General features: G+C 44.0%; 2 protein-coding genes across 30 annotated transcripts in view; both read left to right on the forward strand.

The window, feature by feature from the left end:
* Lrp8 (low density lipoprotein receptor-related protein 8, apolipoprotein e receptor) overlaps window positions 1–6,134 on the forward strand; it is a 74,641-nt gene extending 68,507 nt beyond the window's left edge. For 24 of the 29 annotated variants that reach the window (XM_011240454.3, XM_011240461.3, XM_011240456.3 and 21 more), the window contains one exon: window positions 1,567–6,134. In XM_011240454.3, coding sequence (XP_011238756.1) covers window positions 1,567–1,605 — 39 coding nt within the window. In that variant the 3' untranslated portion in view covers window positions 1,606–6,134. The remainder of the gene's footprint in view (window positions 1–1,566) is intronic. The other 5 variants (NM_001369051.1, NM_001369052.1, NM_001369053.1 and 2 more) reach the window with 2 other exon arrangements.
* Window positions 6,135–9,048: 2,914 nt separating this feature from the next.
* On the forward strand, window positions 9,049–16,718 carry Magoh (mago homolog, exon junction complex core component). The gene is made up of 5 exons (NM_001282737.1): window positions 9,049–9,239; window positions 10,187–10,245; window positions 12,362–12,472; window positions 14,211–14,293; window positions 16,471–16,718. Exons 1-5 carry the CDS (start codon window positions 9,152–9,154, stop codon window positions 16,568–16,570), a joined length of 441 nt encoding a protein of 146 aa, NP_001269666.1. The 5' UTR covers window positions 9,049–9,151; the 3' UTR covers window positions 16,571–16,718.
* The last annotated feature ends 1,099 nt before the right edge of the window (window positions 16,719–17,817 follow it).

Below are 17,817 nucleotides of genomic sequence, written 5' to 3' on the forward strand. Positions count from 1 at the left end.
CTGATTAATAAGGCAGATCTGAGTTCAAGGCCTGCTGGTCTACAGAGGGAGTTTCAGGACCAGGATACACAGAGAAACCCTGTCCTGTGTGATAAGCTCCTGCTAGTTGCAGAGAAATGGAGTAAGCAAAAGTACATTTGGCAAGCACAGTGTGTCAGACATTGCTTTCTGTGTGTCATGTCTTTCTCATTTAGTCTTCACAGTTACCTTTGGAGGTGATAGTATTAGTTTCATTTACAGTTGAGAAAACTGAGAGCCACAGGATTTAAATAACTTCCCCGAGATCCTAGGCAGAAAGTGGCAGAACCAGGAGTAACTCCAGGCAGTGCACAGAGGCCCGAGTTCCCCCCACTCTGTCATGGGGTACATGTCCTCCAAGCTCTGGAAATCAGAATTCCCAACCTCCAATCTTCTGTCCTTTTCTCCTGTAGCTTTGCCATCACTACTAGGGGCCTATCTAAAAAAAGGCAATGGGTTTCTTTTGTTTTGTTTTGTTTTGTTTTTGTTTTTGTTTTTGTCATATGTAGCATGTCCAGAGTTGGAAAATGCTTACTTTATGCTGGTTAGGTTTCGCTAGACTACTTAAGACACCATACTTGCTAGCTAGCATGTCAGAACTCCAGATACATTTTTTCATTGGGTTTCTCACCCATCCTGTGAAGTAGATCCAAGCCTCACTGACAGCTGATGAAACTAAGGCTTAGAAAAGCGCAGTGAGGCCACCCTCAAATCATACAGTCTGAGGGGGTAATGCAGCTCTCAGCACCATGTAAGGAAGGCGGCAGGAAAGGGGAAAGTGGCAGGCAGGGTTCACTCACAATGAGCTAAGGAACGTGGGATGTGCATCCTAGAAAAGGGGATCGCTTGTTCAAAAAATAAGTTTTGGGGCTTTCCTGCCCAGAACTCCGAGACTAATGCAGACCAGGGAGCATGAGAAGATGTCAATCACACAAGTATAGGAAAGAATTTCACCCTAAAGGGAACAGAGCCATAGGTTAGCCATTTGAGGCAGAAGAGAGTTGAGCATCCAGTAACTGGGAGTAAGGGACGGGGGGGGGGGGGGGGGGGGGGAGGGGAAGAGAGGGATGGAATAGAATCACCGGTATTGCTTTCCAGTGCTCCTTTATCAGTTAAGAGGGGCACAGCATGGTACCCACCTAATTGTGATTTGTATTCTGGGGACAGGTGGCTAATAGCTCAAGATTTAACATTTGACAGTTAACCCTCTTTAAGTTCACCCAACTTAAACTCCTGTGAGGAACCAAGGTTAGGTCTTTGCTGCCTTTCTTTGTGAAAGGACAGAACAGAATGGTGGGGGAAAGCTACACTTGTAGATCTGCACAGACGCGGGATCAAACTTGAGTTCAGCTGTTTGCTGTGTGACCCAGAGCGCCATGTAGCCTCAGTTTTCTCACCTCTGAAATAAGTCAGATAATCTTATCATGGGGAGTGAGGATCTTGTGAGCTAATGTCTGTAAAGGAATAGTACATCTGATACTTTTGTTGCCATTCAGTAAGATTGCCTCTTATAGATCTAACGACGATTTCTTTGGTCTGTTTCCCCAGCGAGTGGCATTAAGTCTTGAAGATGATGGACTGCCCTGAGGATGGGCCCACCCACTTCGTGCCTCATGGAGTTCAGTCCTATGCACTACTCTCTCTGGATGGTGTGTGATTGGATGAGTGCCATTTCTATATATGGGTCTGTGTGAGTGTGTGTGTGTGTGTGTGTGAGTGTGTGTGTGTGTGTGTGTGTGTGTGTGTGTGTGTGTGTGTGTGTGTATGTGACTTTTTTTAAATTTATGTTGCGGAAAGGTAACCACAAAGTTATGATGAACTGCAAACATCCAAAGGATGTGAAAGTTTTTATATGTATAATGTTTTATACACTTTTTAACTGGTTGCACTACCCGTGAAGAATTCATGGGACAGCCACTGCTGAGTGACTAACATGATGCACATAACCAAACGGGGCCAATGGTACAAACTTCACTCATCATTTGAATACAGTATTTACAGAGGATGTTTGAGTTGAGAGCTTTTTTAGGTTTGAGGGGCTTGATTTTTTTGTAAATAAAATTATGCTTTGTGGCTATCCATCAACATAAGTATAAAAAGAAAGAACGCTTCAACCCCCTTCCCCATTTAGATTATTTATTAACATATTTCGAAAGTAAGGTTAGCTCTATAAATAATTTAGAGAGGTGAGAGTATTTATTTTTGGTATGGCTGGCTCACTGCACAGACTCTGTGTTTATGTGTGTGTGTCTGTGTGAGAGAAGAAAAATCTGTAGAGAAGAGGCACGCTTATGACTATTGTTCAAATACATAAAAACAGTTATTTTAAAACAGTCCACAAGAGGGGTGTCTAGTTTTCAGAGACACTTCAGAAACTTTGCTCAGAAAACAGATGCTACAGTTTGTGCAGGCATGCGGTAGGAAAGGTAGATCACCTCTGGCTACTCCTGAGGCCCTGCTGAGCCAGCAAAATGCTTTCCAGTTCCTCTTTGGCTCTCACGATGCCCACCTAGGCTTTCTGGCCAGTGTACTGAACAGTGCTACAAGCCCTCAGGAGCTCAAGATAGCAGAGTCCTTCTTTCAAAGCCCAGCTTAGTGAGGACTTGGGTCAACTTCAGTAAGCTTCCTCTGAAGCAACTGAAGGCCGAGCCTTTAGAGCAACCATTGTCAACCTTTGTGGGTCGCCTAAGAGCATCGCAAACCAGATATTTACATTATGATTCATAACAGTGACAATCACAGTTATGAGGTAGAAAGGAAAGGGATTTTATGGTTGGGGGTTAGTCCAACAAGAGGGACAGTGTTAATGCTTCTGAAGCATCAGGAAGGTTGAAAGCCACTGCTCTAGAGCCAAGTGAGTGCATGTCTAGGGTTCCCATGTTTACAGTAAGGACCGGCTCAGGCACTGACCCTCTGAGTCACGTGAATGAGGACGAAGAATTTGGAATAGGTTTGGTTACATCTATTTCTCATCCCCTTATTTTCCACCATTTAAAAATAATAAACATGTTTCTTACCACCGTATGTTCATATGGATAAGACTAAGTCCAAAAAGGTGACTACATCCAAATTTATATTTCGGGGAAATACCATGAGATAATTATAGCATACTGGGCATGTGTCCACACACGGATTGGTTTCACTGCTTTATAAATAAAAGGAACAACTCTGGGTATTTGTATAGAATTTTCTTCATATGTAACATCTTTCCATTTCCTGAGCCTTGGGGGTGGGGTGGGAGAATGCCACTTGCTGTCTGTGAAGTCCACTGTTGGAAACATAATTCCATAGTCCCAGAAGGAATTCAGTCCCCACCAACTTACTCTTTCAAAGTGTGGTCTTCCCGCGACTCTGCAGCTCTGCAGTTCACTCCAGCTGAACGACCAGGGACAAGTACAACACAGGAGTTTGGCTTAAGTGGCAGCAGACTAATATCTAAAGTTGACATAACTGAAATCTGACATTTGAGGCATATGTCTCCGCGTCCCCACACACCGGCTTGAGTGGCTCACCTGCTTGATGTCCTTTCAACTTCCGGGGAGACCGTCTGGAGACCTGTCATCCTGTCATCCTGTTCCTAGGAGCTTGCTCTATGTCACTCATGTTTTCCTAACCTTTAAAAAATGGCTGTGTTCCAAGCCTGGCCATTATGTCTGACAATGCACGTGTTGATGGTCTTGAGATATACAGTGACTAAATGCAGCTGACCCCTGACCCATTCCAAACAGTCTCAAGGACAGGCAGCTGAGTCCCCTGCAGCTCGCCTGTCACTGTTCATCCAGGAATGGAGAGGAGAAATCAAGTTTACTAAAGAAAAAGGTTAGAAGTGAAATCATCAAAATTTACACAAGATAGGCAGGGTTTTTCCCTTTAATCTGCCTCCAAGGAAACTGAAGCAGTGATAGTGTATAGTTTCTGAACAAACGTTCATAGCCTAGCCTTCACAACAAGGCTGAAACATACCGTCTAGGGTTTCCGAAAGATGAAAGAATTCATATCAGAAATACCATGTTTCCTGAATGTGCCACAGCTGCAGTCTAAAAGCAGCCTACAGTAAACAGATGGGCAAATCCAGGGACGGCCGGAGAGCGGAAGCACTCTGAGGGACCAGACCGACCTCCTTCTATCCTTGGAAACTTTTTGAGCCTCATTCTGAGGTGTAATTCAGACTTCTGTTGCCTTTCGCCTCTGCCTATGTATCCACAGCCAATAACAGCTGAAAGGAAACTCAGTAATAAACCAAAAGGACAGAAAATTCAACAAACGTTACTTATTAAAACGAAGCCAACCCCTTCCTTCTCTAGAAGACAACTCTGAGCAGCCTGAACAAGGTCTCAGACCTGCATCCTCTCCACAGCTATCTGCCCAGTGGATTGAAGGCACTAACAGAAACGACTTTCCTGAAACAAGAAACTACAGCTTTGTTTACTCTTCAGAATGTGTGTATGTGTGTGCACAGAGGGACAGGATGAGACGGCTTCTGACAAGGAGTAAGAAGAATGAGACAGGATTTAAACTGATGTCAGTGAACACTGTTGAAGCCCTCCAGTTATCCTCATGTCTTAGTAACATACTCAGAGTATTCACTCGCTGCTGTGTGCCAGGCTTTGCAGACATTGCAGGTCAATTCAACAGTTTTCACCCTTTCCAAACTCACAGCAGTACATATGGATACAAAAAGAAAAAAAAATTTTCCCATAGATTTCACCTAGACTACTCCCAAGGCACAACAAAAGAGATGGGCCATTTTACCTGAAGAGGTGGAAATAGGTCTACATAGGAATGACCCAAAGCAATGTCTTAAAACTTAAAAAGTGGTGTTCAGGCTGCTTCTATGAGAAGAGGCTGGGCTCAGACTGGGAGTGAATCAGCAGCAGGAATTTCAAGGAAAACATGGAGTTCCTTACACCTGGAATAAAGAACTTTAGCAGGGTTGGCAAGATGTGAAACTGGATGGAAAGACAAGTTCAACACAAGCACTTTATAAAATAGTCTGATGTAAGTAAGCAGACATTTGTTTGGTCGTCGGTTCCTGTGTGCAAGGCATCATGGGAAACTCCCTGCCAGCACTTGGCAGGCATTATTCCACCTCAAGCTTTCCAGAGACCACAGGGAAATGACTGTTTTCTTTATTTGAGCCAGAGGTTTTGATATGGTTCCTGAAGGCTAACAGAAGGGCGGTGGGCTTGTCAACAGAAGCACGCCATGTTGCCGAGCACCTGTGAGGTCCTCACGTGGGAGGAAGAGAACAAGGTGGTTAAGATAGAGAATCTGGAGAGGGTACCCCAATCACACTACAGTCGGGTGCTACTGGGTGGAGGAGAAAACCATCCTAACCCCACAGCACTGCAAAGACGCTCCTGTCCCGCCACACTCCCACCATCACGAACATCAGTAAGTCAGCAGTTTCAGATTCTGCCATTTCCTTCCCCATAAAAGCATGAAGATAGGGAGTCGGTGTCCTTACGCTTTATTTTTAGGGTATTTGGGAGTTTCCAGGATGTGAAGAAGTTAGGTGGAGGAAATTACGGCTTCAATTTTTTTCAGTTAACTACAGGACGCTTCATTCAGGCCGGGCACCATGTGCACAGTCTTAAGAAGCAGCAGGAACTGCATTTGCAAACACGTGTTGTAAAAAATTAATTTTAAAAAAGCTACCTGTATAAATATAAATATATATATTTAAAGACAAGGTTTTGATACTTTTTTTTTAAAAAACAAAAACTACAAGAGAAGACTGTACAAACCACGGGCTTTTAAAATAGCATTTTGCTCTCTACAAGCTGTTAATGTCAGGGGTGAGGGGTGAGGGACTGGTTTGCAAACACACTATCCAAATGGATTTGCTTGTTTTGTCAAGCCACCCTCCAAATTACCATATTTGGTGTAATAGTAGGGCATGTAAAGTTATTGGGTCCCATTAACCATTTCTGCTCTTGTCATGTCATTCCGGGTTCCGTTAGCTCCCGTACTCGGCAATCCAGCTTCTTCCAGAGGCAGAGGGGCTGAAGGAAGTGTGCTCCATTTCACTAGCTGTACTGACATCATCCACATGTGGACATTTGTAATATCAGTACACTATTTCTAGAGAGATTAAATTCATTTTTTAAAATCTGTTTTGTTTCCTTGTGGTGATTTGATGGTGGTGGGGAGGTGTGAGCTCTCACATGCTAACCCCCTCATGTATACCAAAGGTTTTGCACAAACATCTCGATCTTAGCAGTAAGTACTCAGTATTATCCACTCCCGTTTTATAAAGACATGGGTGAAGTTACAGCTCAAAGCCACAGAGTTCTTTTTGGTAGTCCTAAAGAACAACAGACTATTCTCTGCCTAGATTTTCTTCCTGCTTGTTAAGAACTCAATTTAGGTAGTGTCTCTCCCAGGAAGTAACGTCTTGTCTGTCTGGGTTAGAAAACTCCGTATTTCCATTATGACTTTTGTTCACGTGCAGCCCAGTCTTTCTGAGCTGCCACTTTTCTCATGCCCCTGAGGTGACTTTACCAAGGCCTCCTTGTAGACACTCCAGTCCTTTTCTTCCTTGACCTAGGAGCAGTATTTTATACTAGGCCACTCTTCCTGGAATACTCTTATTTTGGCTTCTATGGCTCCATATGCCTGGTTTCTCCCTTACAGCTTTGGCCACAGCTTAGTCTCCTTTGCCTACTGTGTTAGTCAGGGTTCTCTAGAGTCAGAGAACTTATGCCTCGTCTCTATATAGTAAGCGGATTGGTTTGTCTGTAGTCCAACTCCAAGGATTTAGCAGTTGCTCAGTCCCACAAGGCAAGCAGAAGAAGAATGTCCTTATGTAGGTCTCCACATTAAAGGTGTGTACCACCACACCTGGATCTAGGGGAAGAAGAGTGAATCTTCCTTCTTCCAATGTCCTTATGTAGGTCTCCAGCAGAAGGTGTGGCCTAGATTAAAGGTGTGTACCACCATGCCTGGATCTAAGACTTGCTTTGTCGCAGATGACCTTGAACTCAGATCTCCTTGCCTTAATCTCCTGGGATTCATAGCCACTATGCCTCATGATCTCCATGCCAAGACCAGGTCGGAAACTTGTATCTCCCAGCCTCAAGATCAGGACCATAGGTGAGCCTTCCAATTCTGGATTGTAATTCATTTTGAATATAGTCAAGTTGACAACCAGGAATAGCCATTACACCTACCCTTTATGTTAAGGTATTTCACTTCAAATCCACTCATTTTCCAGTTTGCAGCCACTACCTACACATGGGTCATCACCACCACAGTACTACCTTCATGGATTTCCTTAACGACTACCTATCTCCATAACAATTGCACTTCTGGCCTTCCTATTTTCCAGTCGGCTTACATGACAACCAAAGTGATCTTTCTAAAGTGCAGTAGGAGCCAGGCAAGGTGGTGGCACACGCCTTTAATACCAGGACTCCTCTAGAGTCCTGCAAAGGCAGGTGGATATCTGTACCCCAGCCCAGTCTGGCCAATATAGTGAGTTTCAGGCCAGCCAGGGCTACACAGCCAGACCCTGTCTCAGAGAACAAGAAACAAACCAGTGGCAGGGCAGAGAGTGGTGAGACGACATCTCTGGTAACGATGTGTGTCAATTCTTTTTTTTTGAGACAGGGTTTCTCTGGCTGTCCTGGATCTCACTCGGTAGACCAGGTTGCCCTCGAACTCAGAAATCCGCCTGCCTCTGCCTCCTGAGTGCTGGGATTAAAGGCATGTGCCACCACACCTGTCGTGTGTCAATCTTCTATGACTAGAATTTACCGTATTTCACCTACTTGACCTTAAAATTCCCGCACCAGAAATTTGACCTTTCACAGAGGTCAACTTTGGCTCTTGAAAATGAACCTCTTGGGTAGTGGTCTCCACATTTGACCCACCTCGTTTTTGTTTCAGTTTGTGTGTGTGTATCTTACTTGGTAGTCCTGACTGGCCTGGAACTCACTATGCAAAGAGCAGTCTAGGCTTAAACTCACAGAGGTCTACTCCACTCTGCCTCTGAAGTGCTGGGATCAAAGGCATTGGCCACCATGCCCAGTTCTCACCTGGGTATTTTTTTAGAGGCTTCAGTGAAACTGGATTCTGTCAGCATGTGGCTAGGGCTGAGAATCGCTGCTAAATAAGATGACCAGTAGGAGCCGGGCGGTGGTGGCGCACACCTTTAATCCCAGCACTTGGCAGAGGCAGGTGGATTTCTGAGTTTGAGGCCAGCCTGGTCTACAGAGTCAGTTCCAGGACAGCCGGGGCTACACAGAGAAACCCTGTCTCGAAAAACAAAACAAAACAAGACAAAAAAGCCTAGTAGGGATCCAACATTCATTTAACCGACCCACAACACCTATCTAGACATGTTAGCTTGAAAGGGAAGAATGAAAGGCAACTCGTTCATGAGTGGTGACCCTCGTGAGGATGAGGTAGGAGGGTTTGTGGTTTCAGGTCAGTCTGGATCAGGTAGCAGTACTCTGCCTACACGTAAAATAAAGAAATAGCAGAAAGGGATGTTAGCTAAATGCAGGCAAGTTTCAGGCAACATTGTGGAATGGGAAAGGAGTCATTCTTAAAAGACAGCTAAGTAAAGCCAACTTTATTTTTCGGGACAGGGTCTTAGTATGCAGCCACTGGTCTCAAACTCTCATTACGCTCTTTAGACATTTACTACTAATCTCCCGCCTCAGAGCCACCTCCTGATCTACACACTGGGGAGTGGAAGAAGGCGGGGGATGGGGGTGGCAGCGTACTCATAGATGAGCAAATCATTTTGCCTCCTTTTACTGTGGAAACCCATCTAGGTTCAGAGTGTGAATAACCTCGTTCGACTCACTTGTCTCTTTAAATTGAGGTTGCGCCTGACAGGACTCTAGCGCTCAGTGTTGGGCTGAAACCCAGATGCAGTTCTCGGATCCCAAGATCTTCCAGAACTCTCGATATACAACCAAGGGGGCGTGGCGATCTTGACCCAGCGTCTAGGGGAGGGGGCGTGGTAATCTCGTTCCCGCCTCCGGAGAGTGAGAAACTCTTAGTGTCGCGGTGGCAGACGTCATTTCCGCGCGCCACCATTACGCCAGTATAAGACGTAGACCGCAGGCCGTGGTAGTGTCATCCGTTCCTAAAGTTCCGTCCTCCTTGTCCCTTGCGAGGCATGGAGAGTGACTTTTACCTGCGTTACTACGTGGGCCACAAAGGCAAGTTCGGTCATGAGTTCCTGGAGTTTGAATTCCGACCTGACGGTAAGAGCGGCCTCCCGGCTGCGGGCAGTGGGACCGGCCCCGGGGAGGGCGGAGAGAAGGCGGGCTGCGGAATGTGGCGAAGCGAAGCAAGGGACGCCGACCACCGTGCTGTTGGGTCGTGAAAGAGGCATTCTTTTGTCGGCTTCATTGGTTCTTTCTCTTCATCCGCTGGCGATTCTCCTTCGTAGCTTTTTAAAAAGCCAGGTTGCTTACATTCAACAAAGATTTAATGTCCATCTGAGAATGGGCTGTTTGTTTTCCAGTCTGGGGACAGAGCAACAAAAATAAATTTTCCCCTCTCGTGGAACATGTGTTTCAGAGCCGGAAGAAACCACAGCGATCTCTTGTAGTGTGGAGTGATCAAAAAGTAAGGTCGCTTTTAAAGAGCAGTCTGAGGAGTGTGAATTTGAATTAAGCCGTAATTGAAAAGGGATCAATTTTTGAAGTACAGGAAGAAAAGCATCTACAGGAGTAGCAAGTGTCATAGGACCTCAAAGAGCCAGACATATCCAGGTGGTCACTGGGGTGACTGAGAGACAGTAGTAGGGGGTGATGTTAGTCAAGAGCCTCGCTATACAGGTGTTTGTAGTGCTTGCTTGCATACAGCTTCCTTAGTTTTCAAAGTCCTTTCCCAACCCAGTTGAACATCAGCATGTTCTTCTCTGTGCAGCTAAGATAGCATTAAAATTCCTGTTTACAGCTGAGAACGTGTTCTTTTGCTACATCATGGCAGCCTTTTCCCGGGACTCTAGTTTACTGTCAGGTCCTTCTTCTGTTGTTCAGTAGTTTCAAGTGAAGTACCAAAAACACTACTATCACAGCTGGGAAATGGGTTGAAACATTCGATATAATTTAGGCAAAGCTCATATTCTTTGGAGGGTAATGGTGCTTTGTTCATGTTTTCTAATACGTTGCATTCTTTTTTTTTTTTCTTTTTTCTTCCGAAGGTAAATTGCGATACGCCAACAACAGCAATTACAAAAATGACGTCATGATCAGGAAAGAGGTACAGACCTTTCCTTCACTACGACTTAGCCTTTGGTTTCCCATTGCTTATGTTCTCTCTGGTAATGAAAGATGAAGTGTAGGAAGCGAGCACTTATTTCTAAGCAGCTAGATTATTTCTCTGATTCACTCCCCCCCCCCCCCCAGTGCTGAATCAAAAGCTAGTAAGTGTTTGAAATCTGTGTGTCTTGGTTTGTACCCTCGGTGTGCCCCATACTGACCATGTGACCTCAAAACAAGTTCTCTGGCTGAACTTGGTCTCTGTGTTTTCATCTGTAAAACAAAGGATAAGAAAACCTACCTGTGACTCCCAAATGTTATCATAGAATTAAATATATTAGTCCCTAGTACATAGACTATGAAGACAGCATTGACTTTGCTTCTGAAGAGGAAACGGATCAGGGGAAAGTCTCAACCTCGAATTACGCTCTTTAGAGCTAAACCATAGACATTTACTACTACTCTCCCACCTCAGAGCCCCCTCCTGATCCACACACTGGGGAGTGGAAGAAGGCGGGGGATGGGGGTGGCAGCGTACTCATAGATGAGCAAATCATTTTGCCTCCTTTTACTGTGGAAACCCATCTAGGTTCAGAGTGTGAATAACCTCGTTCAAACAATATGTTGTTTAATCCTGATTATAAAAAGCCCATGTGACAAAGTATTCTGCCATACTTTCAATCAGGAAAATCATGGCCTAGATATTAAATCTGAGGATAGTTACTCTTGCTTGTAAGAGATAATGATAGGCATTTGGGCATATCTGAATCTCAGTAAAGGTCATGTGTTCCATTCTGCTGGGATTTCTACTATATCATTAAGGATATGACAGTATGTCTTCATACAATTTAGCAGTTAATTTTATGCCGAATCAGCATCATATCTTTTTCTCTTTGTTTGGTTTGGGTTGTTTGTTTGCATGACCTAGTGCTCCTCAGAAGCAGTTGGTAGAGTGCTTGTCTTCATGAGGCCCTGGGCTTCATCCTTAGCATCACAGAAACTGATCATGGTAGCCATGTTTATATGTCAGCACTGGGGAGGTGAAAGCAAGAAGCTCAGAAGTTTAAGATCACCAAGGCCAGGCTGCGAGGCATGAAACCTTGTCTGTAAGCAGCAGGGTGTATCAGTTGTCTGTTACCACTATAACAATATATCTGACAGAGGCTATTGCCGGATTATTGTCAGGAATGATACAGACCTGCAATTCCATGACTTTGTAGTTGAAGGCATGGGGATTAGAAATTCAAGTTGGACTCAGTAATGGTGGTGGTGATGGTATAAGACTTTTATCACTCGGGAGGCAGAATGAGACGAATCTCTGAGTTTGACGACAGCCTGATATACAGAGCAAGTTCCAGGTCTGTACAGAGAAACTCTGCCTGAAAAAGCCTTTTTAAAAGAAATAATTAGTTCATAGCAAGTTTGAAGCCAGTGAGGCTCAGTGAAATTCTCAAAAATAAAGAAGAGATTATTTAGCTCATCACTCCAGAGGTTCAAAATCCAAACACCGCTGCAGTAGTGAGAATGGGTGTGTGGCCACGCAGTGACCTCTCTCACCAGGAGAGAAACACACAGACATTGGAGGCCCACAATTCCTCTGCTGATATGCTGCAATGATCTAAGAACCCACCATTAATTCCCACCTCTTCAAGGTCTATACCATTTCCCATAGTACCACCCTGAGGACCAAACCTTTAGTCACATAAATGGAGTTGGGAAGGCCACACTGAAATCATGTCCAAGCCATAGAGTAAAGGTGTATCTCTGTCCATTTGCACTGCTATATTAAAATGCCTGAGACTGGGTACAAAGAATAGATTCACCTCTCAGTGAATTCCAAGGCCCTGTCAGGTTGGTTGTGTGGTGAGGACCCCATCTGTTCTATATGGTGTCTTATTGCTGTAGCCTCCCAAAACAAACTTTGTTCTTCACATGACAAAGGGGCGAAAGGGGACCAGATAATTCCCTTGCCTCCTCTGCCCTTGAGCCCTGATCTTTACTAAAGGCTGTGCCTCTCACTCTTCTCACTATTACTTTCTGAGTTGGATGTTGTTGGGGTGCGGTGGTTTGAAGGAGAATGGCCCCTTTAGGCTCATACATTTTAAACTTGATTGCAGGCTTATGTGCATAAAAGTGTGATGGAAGAGTTAAAGAGAATTATTGATGACAGTGAAATCACCAAAGAAGATGATGCTCTGTGGCCCCCTCCTGATCGCGTGGGCCGGCAGGTGAGTGCTTTATTGACTCTACTTTGTACTTCTTACAAAGAGGAGGAGGACTGCTGCTCTATGGGAGGAGGGGTCCCTACAGAACTAGGAATACCCTGTTCTAGGGAATCATTAATTCCATGTTGGTGTTGGGGATGGAACTCAGGTCCTCTAGATGGGCAATCAGTGTTCTTAACTGAGCCAACTTCCCAGTCCTTTATTACCATTTTGATAACTAAAAAAGTACAAGATAATTCCACCTTGTGTGCTACTTACTCTTGTATTCCAGACTTCTGTAGTCTGTGTTTCTCCTGTCTTGTATAGCCCCATGTTTCTATCCTAATGCTAGGGGTGTGGAGGCGGGGGAGGCCTAATTGTGGTGGCGTACACATCTAATCCCAGCACTAGAGAAGCAGAGGTAGGCGGGTCTCTGTGGATTCTAGGCCAACCTGGGTCTGCTTAGCAATTGTAGGCCAATCAAAGTTATATAGTGAGACCCATCTCAAAAAAGCAAAACAACAACAACAACAAAAAAAAAACCAAAACTTTTTTTTTTTTAAAGGAAAAGATTTATAAATCTGACTTCATTAAAGTTAAAACTTAGCTAGGAAGCCGGGCGTGGTGGCGCACGCCTTTAATCCCAGCACTCGGGAGGCAGAGGCAGGCGGATTTCTGAGTTCACACCTTCAATCCCAGCATTCAGGAGGAAGAGGCAGGTGGATCTTGAGTTCAAGGCTGGCCTGGTCTGCAGAGCAAGTTCCAGGACAGCCAGGACTATACAGAGAAACCCTGTCTCAACAAACAAAAAAACTCTTAAAAGTTGTTTGATAAAAGACATTAAGACAAAGTTGAAACAAACCACAGACTGGGTGAAGATGCTTGGAAAATGTATTTAAACCAATAAAAAGATAACCTGGGGTAGGGGAAATGTTGCAAAGGTTACAAGTAGACAGTATATAGATTCAAATAATAGCCAGCAAACACAGAAAAAATTTACAGCTGCAGTTGTAACCTGCAAAAGTAGGAGAACACTTAAAGTCTCACCCAGGTCTTCAAAGGCATAGAAGGAGCCACTACACTGCTGGTAGGAGTGGAGTGTCCGTGCAGCCCCATCGGCAGCCATGTGGATAGGAGCTAACAGAGTGGGACTTCAGACCTAGCCCCAGGGCTGGCACAAATGTTTACTGAGCTCAGCCCCCAGACCTAGAACATTCTTGCCACATCATTTATAGTAACAGAACTTGGGAACTTAGGTCCATTCAGTAAGGAAATGGCATGTTGAGAGCATTTACGTGTTGAGCAGCTCAACGAGGGTAAATCTTAGACACGGTGTTGAATGAGAAAGGACATATACACGTGTGCTGTGGCCATTTATTTAAAAAGCAAGTGGAAGGAATGCACAGCAGTTTTAGGGGCTGTCAGAATAGAGTGGGCGACAGGCATTAACCTGTGTTTCTTTTAAAAGATGGGGATGGGGAGCAGCAGACGGATCAGTGGGTAAAGGCCCTGAGGGCGCACCTGGCGCTATGTTCAATTTCCATAGCCCAAGTAAAGGAGTAAGGAGAGAGCGTCCACAGGTAGTCCTCATCCCTCCATGCATATGCATGCCTACATGCATAGATCTTACACACACACACACTGCAAGCACAAAGACCAGAGTGTGGTTGAGCCCTCGTCCTGTATGCTTGGTGAATGAACCAATACTGTCTGACTTTGAGAGAGATATAATTTCTTCTTTTTTTTTTTTTAATGTTTTTAGGAGCTTGAAATTGTCATTGGAGATGAACACATTTCTTTCACAACATCAAAAATTGGTTCCCTTATTGATGTCAACCAGTCCAAGTAAGCATGCATGACATTTATCATCAGTTGTGTCTGTTGTTGGAGATTCAACCACACGAGGCCAGCAGAGAAAGATGTGCAGACATAACACAAAAGTGGATGGTGTGGCCGGGCGTGGTGGCGCACGCTTTTAATCCCAGCACTCGGGAGGCAGAGGCAGGCGGATTTCTAAGTTCAAGGCCAGCCTGGTCTATAGAGTGAGTTCCAGGACAGACAGGGCTACACAGAGAAACGCTGTCTCAAAAAAAAAAAAAAAAAAAAAAAGTGGGTGGTGTGGTCCTCCTCATAGGGGCTCCAGGTCACAGTGGTTCAGTATCATGGAAGGGTTGGTTTCAGGAATTCTGGTACTAGAGTCTTTAGTGCTTAATTTCCTTATATAAATTAGTGTCATGTTTGCTTGAAGCCTATGTACTTCCCATATAAGTCATCTTTATAAAACCAAATTCTGGGAAATAGCCGTTATAATGTATCGCTTAGGAAATGATAAGAGAAAATGTCTGAACATACATGTGACAGTTGGAAACCCCATAGACCTAACTATATCCACTCATGGCTGAGCCCACAAATGCAGATAGAGTTGGGCCAGTTGTATTTTCAGAAGTTGCTTCTTGTAGTTAATGTAGTTACTACTTCTCAGTGACATGGAAGAATAAATAGTGACAGCTGCTTCTCAGTGACATGGAGGAATGTGTAGTGACAACCAGAAGAGGAAATGACATGAGGCCACACAGTGCTGTGTGACCCTCACTGGGCGAACAGCTTCTCTGTGCTGACTGTTCGGACTAGCTCATCTTAGTCTTGGTGAAATTTGAAATCTTGCATCTAAGTTTTAAAATGCATGTTGCCAATGGTGTGACTTCTAACACTAGGATGTGATTCTATTTGCTATAAAGAACCTTAGAATTTGGCAGGCTCTCTGCTTTCTGGACACACTTGTCAGTGCTGCTTGCTACTTTAAATTTTCTTCTTCAACTCTTAGAACAATAGATGGTCATTGTAGAAAATACAGGAGCTATAGAAAAGAGAAAGGGGGAGTTCTTTCATATCCTTAATAGACAGCCAGTGATAACATCTTTTTGGTTTCAGAAAGGCTCTTATTATCTAGCTATGACTGTCCAGGAACTCAGCTATAGTGGTCAGGCCAGCCTTGAACTTTGAATAGAAGCATGTGTGTCTCCTCTGCCCAGCTCTACCTAACATCTCCACGTGTAATGTCTTAGTCTTAGAGAGCACCAGGAGCTGAGGCAGGTGGTGCATGCTTGTAATCTCCAGTACTCGGGAGGAATAGCGCAGAAGATCAGCTCACGCTGCGAACCCGAGATTGTGTTACTTACTTTGAAATACCCTGCCTTTAGGTGTGGTGTGGCTCAGCCTTAGCACACACCTGTAATCCAGGAGCTTTCCGCTTGAATATTATAAACATGATTAAGTCGACCATAGGCCAAAAGGCAGAGCAATCAGTTGACAGAGAGTGAACATAGGAAAAAACTAGAGAGTAACAGGGAGTTGGGAGAGCTGAGAGGTGCAGGACGTAGAAGGGAGGGGCATCCAGTTTGAAGGAGGAGCTTCGGAGACGCTTCTAGGACATTGGTTGATGAGGAACGTCAGCTGGGCGCTTTCTCTGCCCCTCTGAGCTTTCACTCCAGTATCTGGCTCTTGGAGGCTTCATTGATAAAACCAAACAATTCAGATTTTGTTTTAAAGAAACAACATAGGAATCTCATGATTGAGCCATTCTGATGTGTGTATATATATAACAAGACCCAGCCTCAAAAACAAACAACTTTTAGCCCCCTCACCCTGTGTTGGGGTGGAGGTAGAACTCTTTGTTTAGGTTTGTGGTACTAGGAGTTGAACATAGAGCATCTATCCATCACTGACCTGGTTTCCAGCTCTATGTATAGTTTTGTTTTAAAAGCACAAGAGACAAAATCTGTTTTAGAAATCACAGTTTTTCCCCTAAACTTTATATATTTTCACAGTAAAAACAGCATGGCTTCCTAATATATCATTTTAGTAAGTGGCCCTTGTTAATGGACATGTGCTTCCTCAGGGTTTATTACTGTAAATATCTTTATAAGGAGCATTTTTATAGTAATCGGGGTTATTAATTTTTTTTTGGTATTTGCCAGTTTTCCTCTGCTTCTTAAACATTTTGGTTTTCTTTTGTGTTTTAGGGATCCGGAAGGCTTGCGAGTATTTTATTATCTTGTCCAGGACCTGAAGTGTTTAGTCTTCAGTCTGATTGGATTACACTTCAAGATTAAACCAATCTAGATATTGGATATTGTGGACACAAGGCGGGTGGGAGTTTTTAGTTACCATAATTAGGATTTTTTTTCTGTATATTGGGGCAATTTTTATAAACAATAAATGATGATCTTTAATAAATGCGATAACATCTTTTTTTGTTATTTTTCTAAACACCTGAATATGTGAATTCTCAGTCTGTAAGATACAAACATTCTGTGGGAGACTTGACAAAGCAAAGAAAAAAACAAACCTAAGCAACTAAGAACTGCCATTTACAGGAAATGATGGGGAAAGGTTTAAAAATTCAGTGAGGGCCAAGGAGATGGTTCTGGCAGGAAAAGCTTTAATGCATAAACTTGACCACTACCCACAGCCCTGGGACCTATGCTGGGCCTGGACTAAGCCACCCAGGAGCAGAAAGCGATCCTGTCTGAGCAAGGTGGAAGGCAAGAACTGACTCAGAACTTCCACCCCTTTGCTGTGCCATGGGTGTGCGCTAGCACACACACTGCTGAATATTTTTTTCAATACATTGAAGTTGAGAACCCCATTAGCAATATTCTAGGACAAGGTACCTGGGTTTTGTTTTGACCACGCCTCCCCTCCCTTTCCTGTCCAGGATGACTTTGAACTTGGGATCTGTCTCCCAAGTGCTGGGATTTTAGGCAGGTGCCACCACACATAGTTCAACCTGGATTTTTAAGTTTCAAGGGAAATGGAAACCCTGAAGATTTACAAGATGACTAATTGCTGGAGTTATAGCTCAGTAGTAAAACACCTGACTAGCATTCATAGCTTCTTGGGCATAAAATTTTATTGTGGTTGGGCATTTATTTTTTATTTATGTATATGGGTACATTGTAGCTATCTTCAGACACACCAGAAGAGGGCATCAGATCCCATTACAGATGGTTGTGAGCCACCATGTGGTTACTGGGAATTGAACTCATGACTTGTAGAAGAGCAGTCAGTGCTCTTAACCACTGAGCCATCTCTCCAGCCAATGGCTGGGCTTTTTAACATATCCTTTATTTCCGTATGAAGGAAAACTGTTCAATAGGTAGATTGGCAGGAACTTTCTCTTGCCATTACTTAAATTTCATGGCTTGCTGAAAATAGCTGATTAGATGGCATCAGAAGGAATGGGACTTGATAGGGTTCATTGGTCTGAAGGGACACGAGCCTAAATACATATCCTTAGAGACATTCCATTCTGAGACAAGGTCCCAAGCATCCTCAAGACTTTTCATACTCCGTTAGGGATATCATTA

This window comes from Mus musculus, chromosome 4 (genome assembly GCF_000001635.26).
Source record: "Mus musculus strain C57BL/6J chromosome 4, GRCm38.p6 C57BL/6J".
Classification (NCBI taxonomy): Eukaryota; Metazoa; Chordata; class Mammalia; order Rodentia; family Muridae; genus Mus; species Mus musculus.

Excerpts from the sequence above, each read along its gene's own strand:
- Magoh (NM_001282737.1), top strand. The coding sequence starts at position 9,152 with ATGGAGAGTGACTTTTACCTGCGTTACTACGTGGGCCACAAAGGCAAG. Across the intron at positions 9,240-10,186 it reads GTTTGAATTCCGACCTGACG|GTAAATTGCGATACGCCAAC; the intron begins GTAAGAGCGGCC and ends TTTCTTCCGAAG. Across the intron at positions 10,246-12,361 it reads ACGTCATGATCAGGAAAGAG|GCTTATGTGCATAAAAGTGT; the intron begins GTACAGACCTTT and ends ACTTGATTGCAG.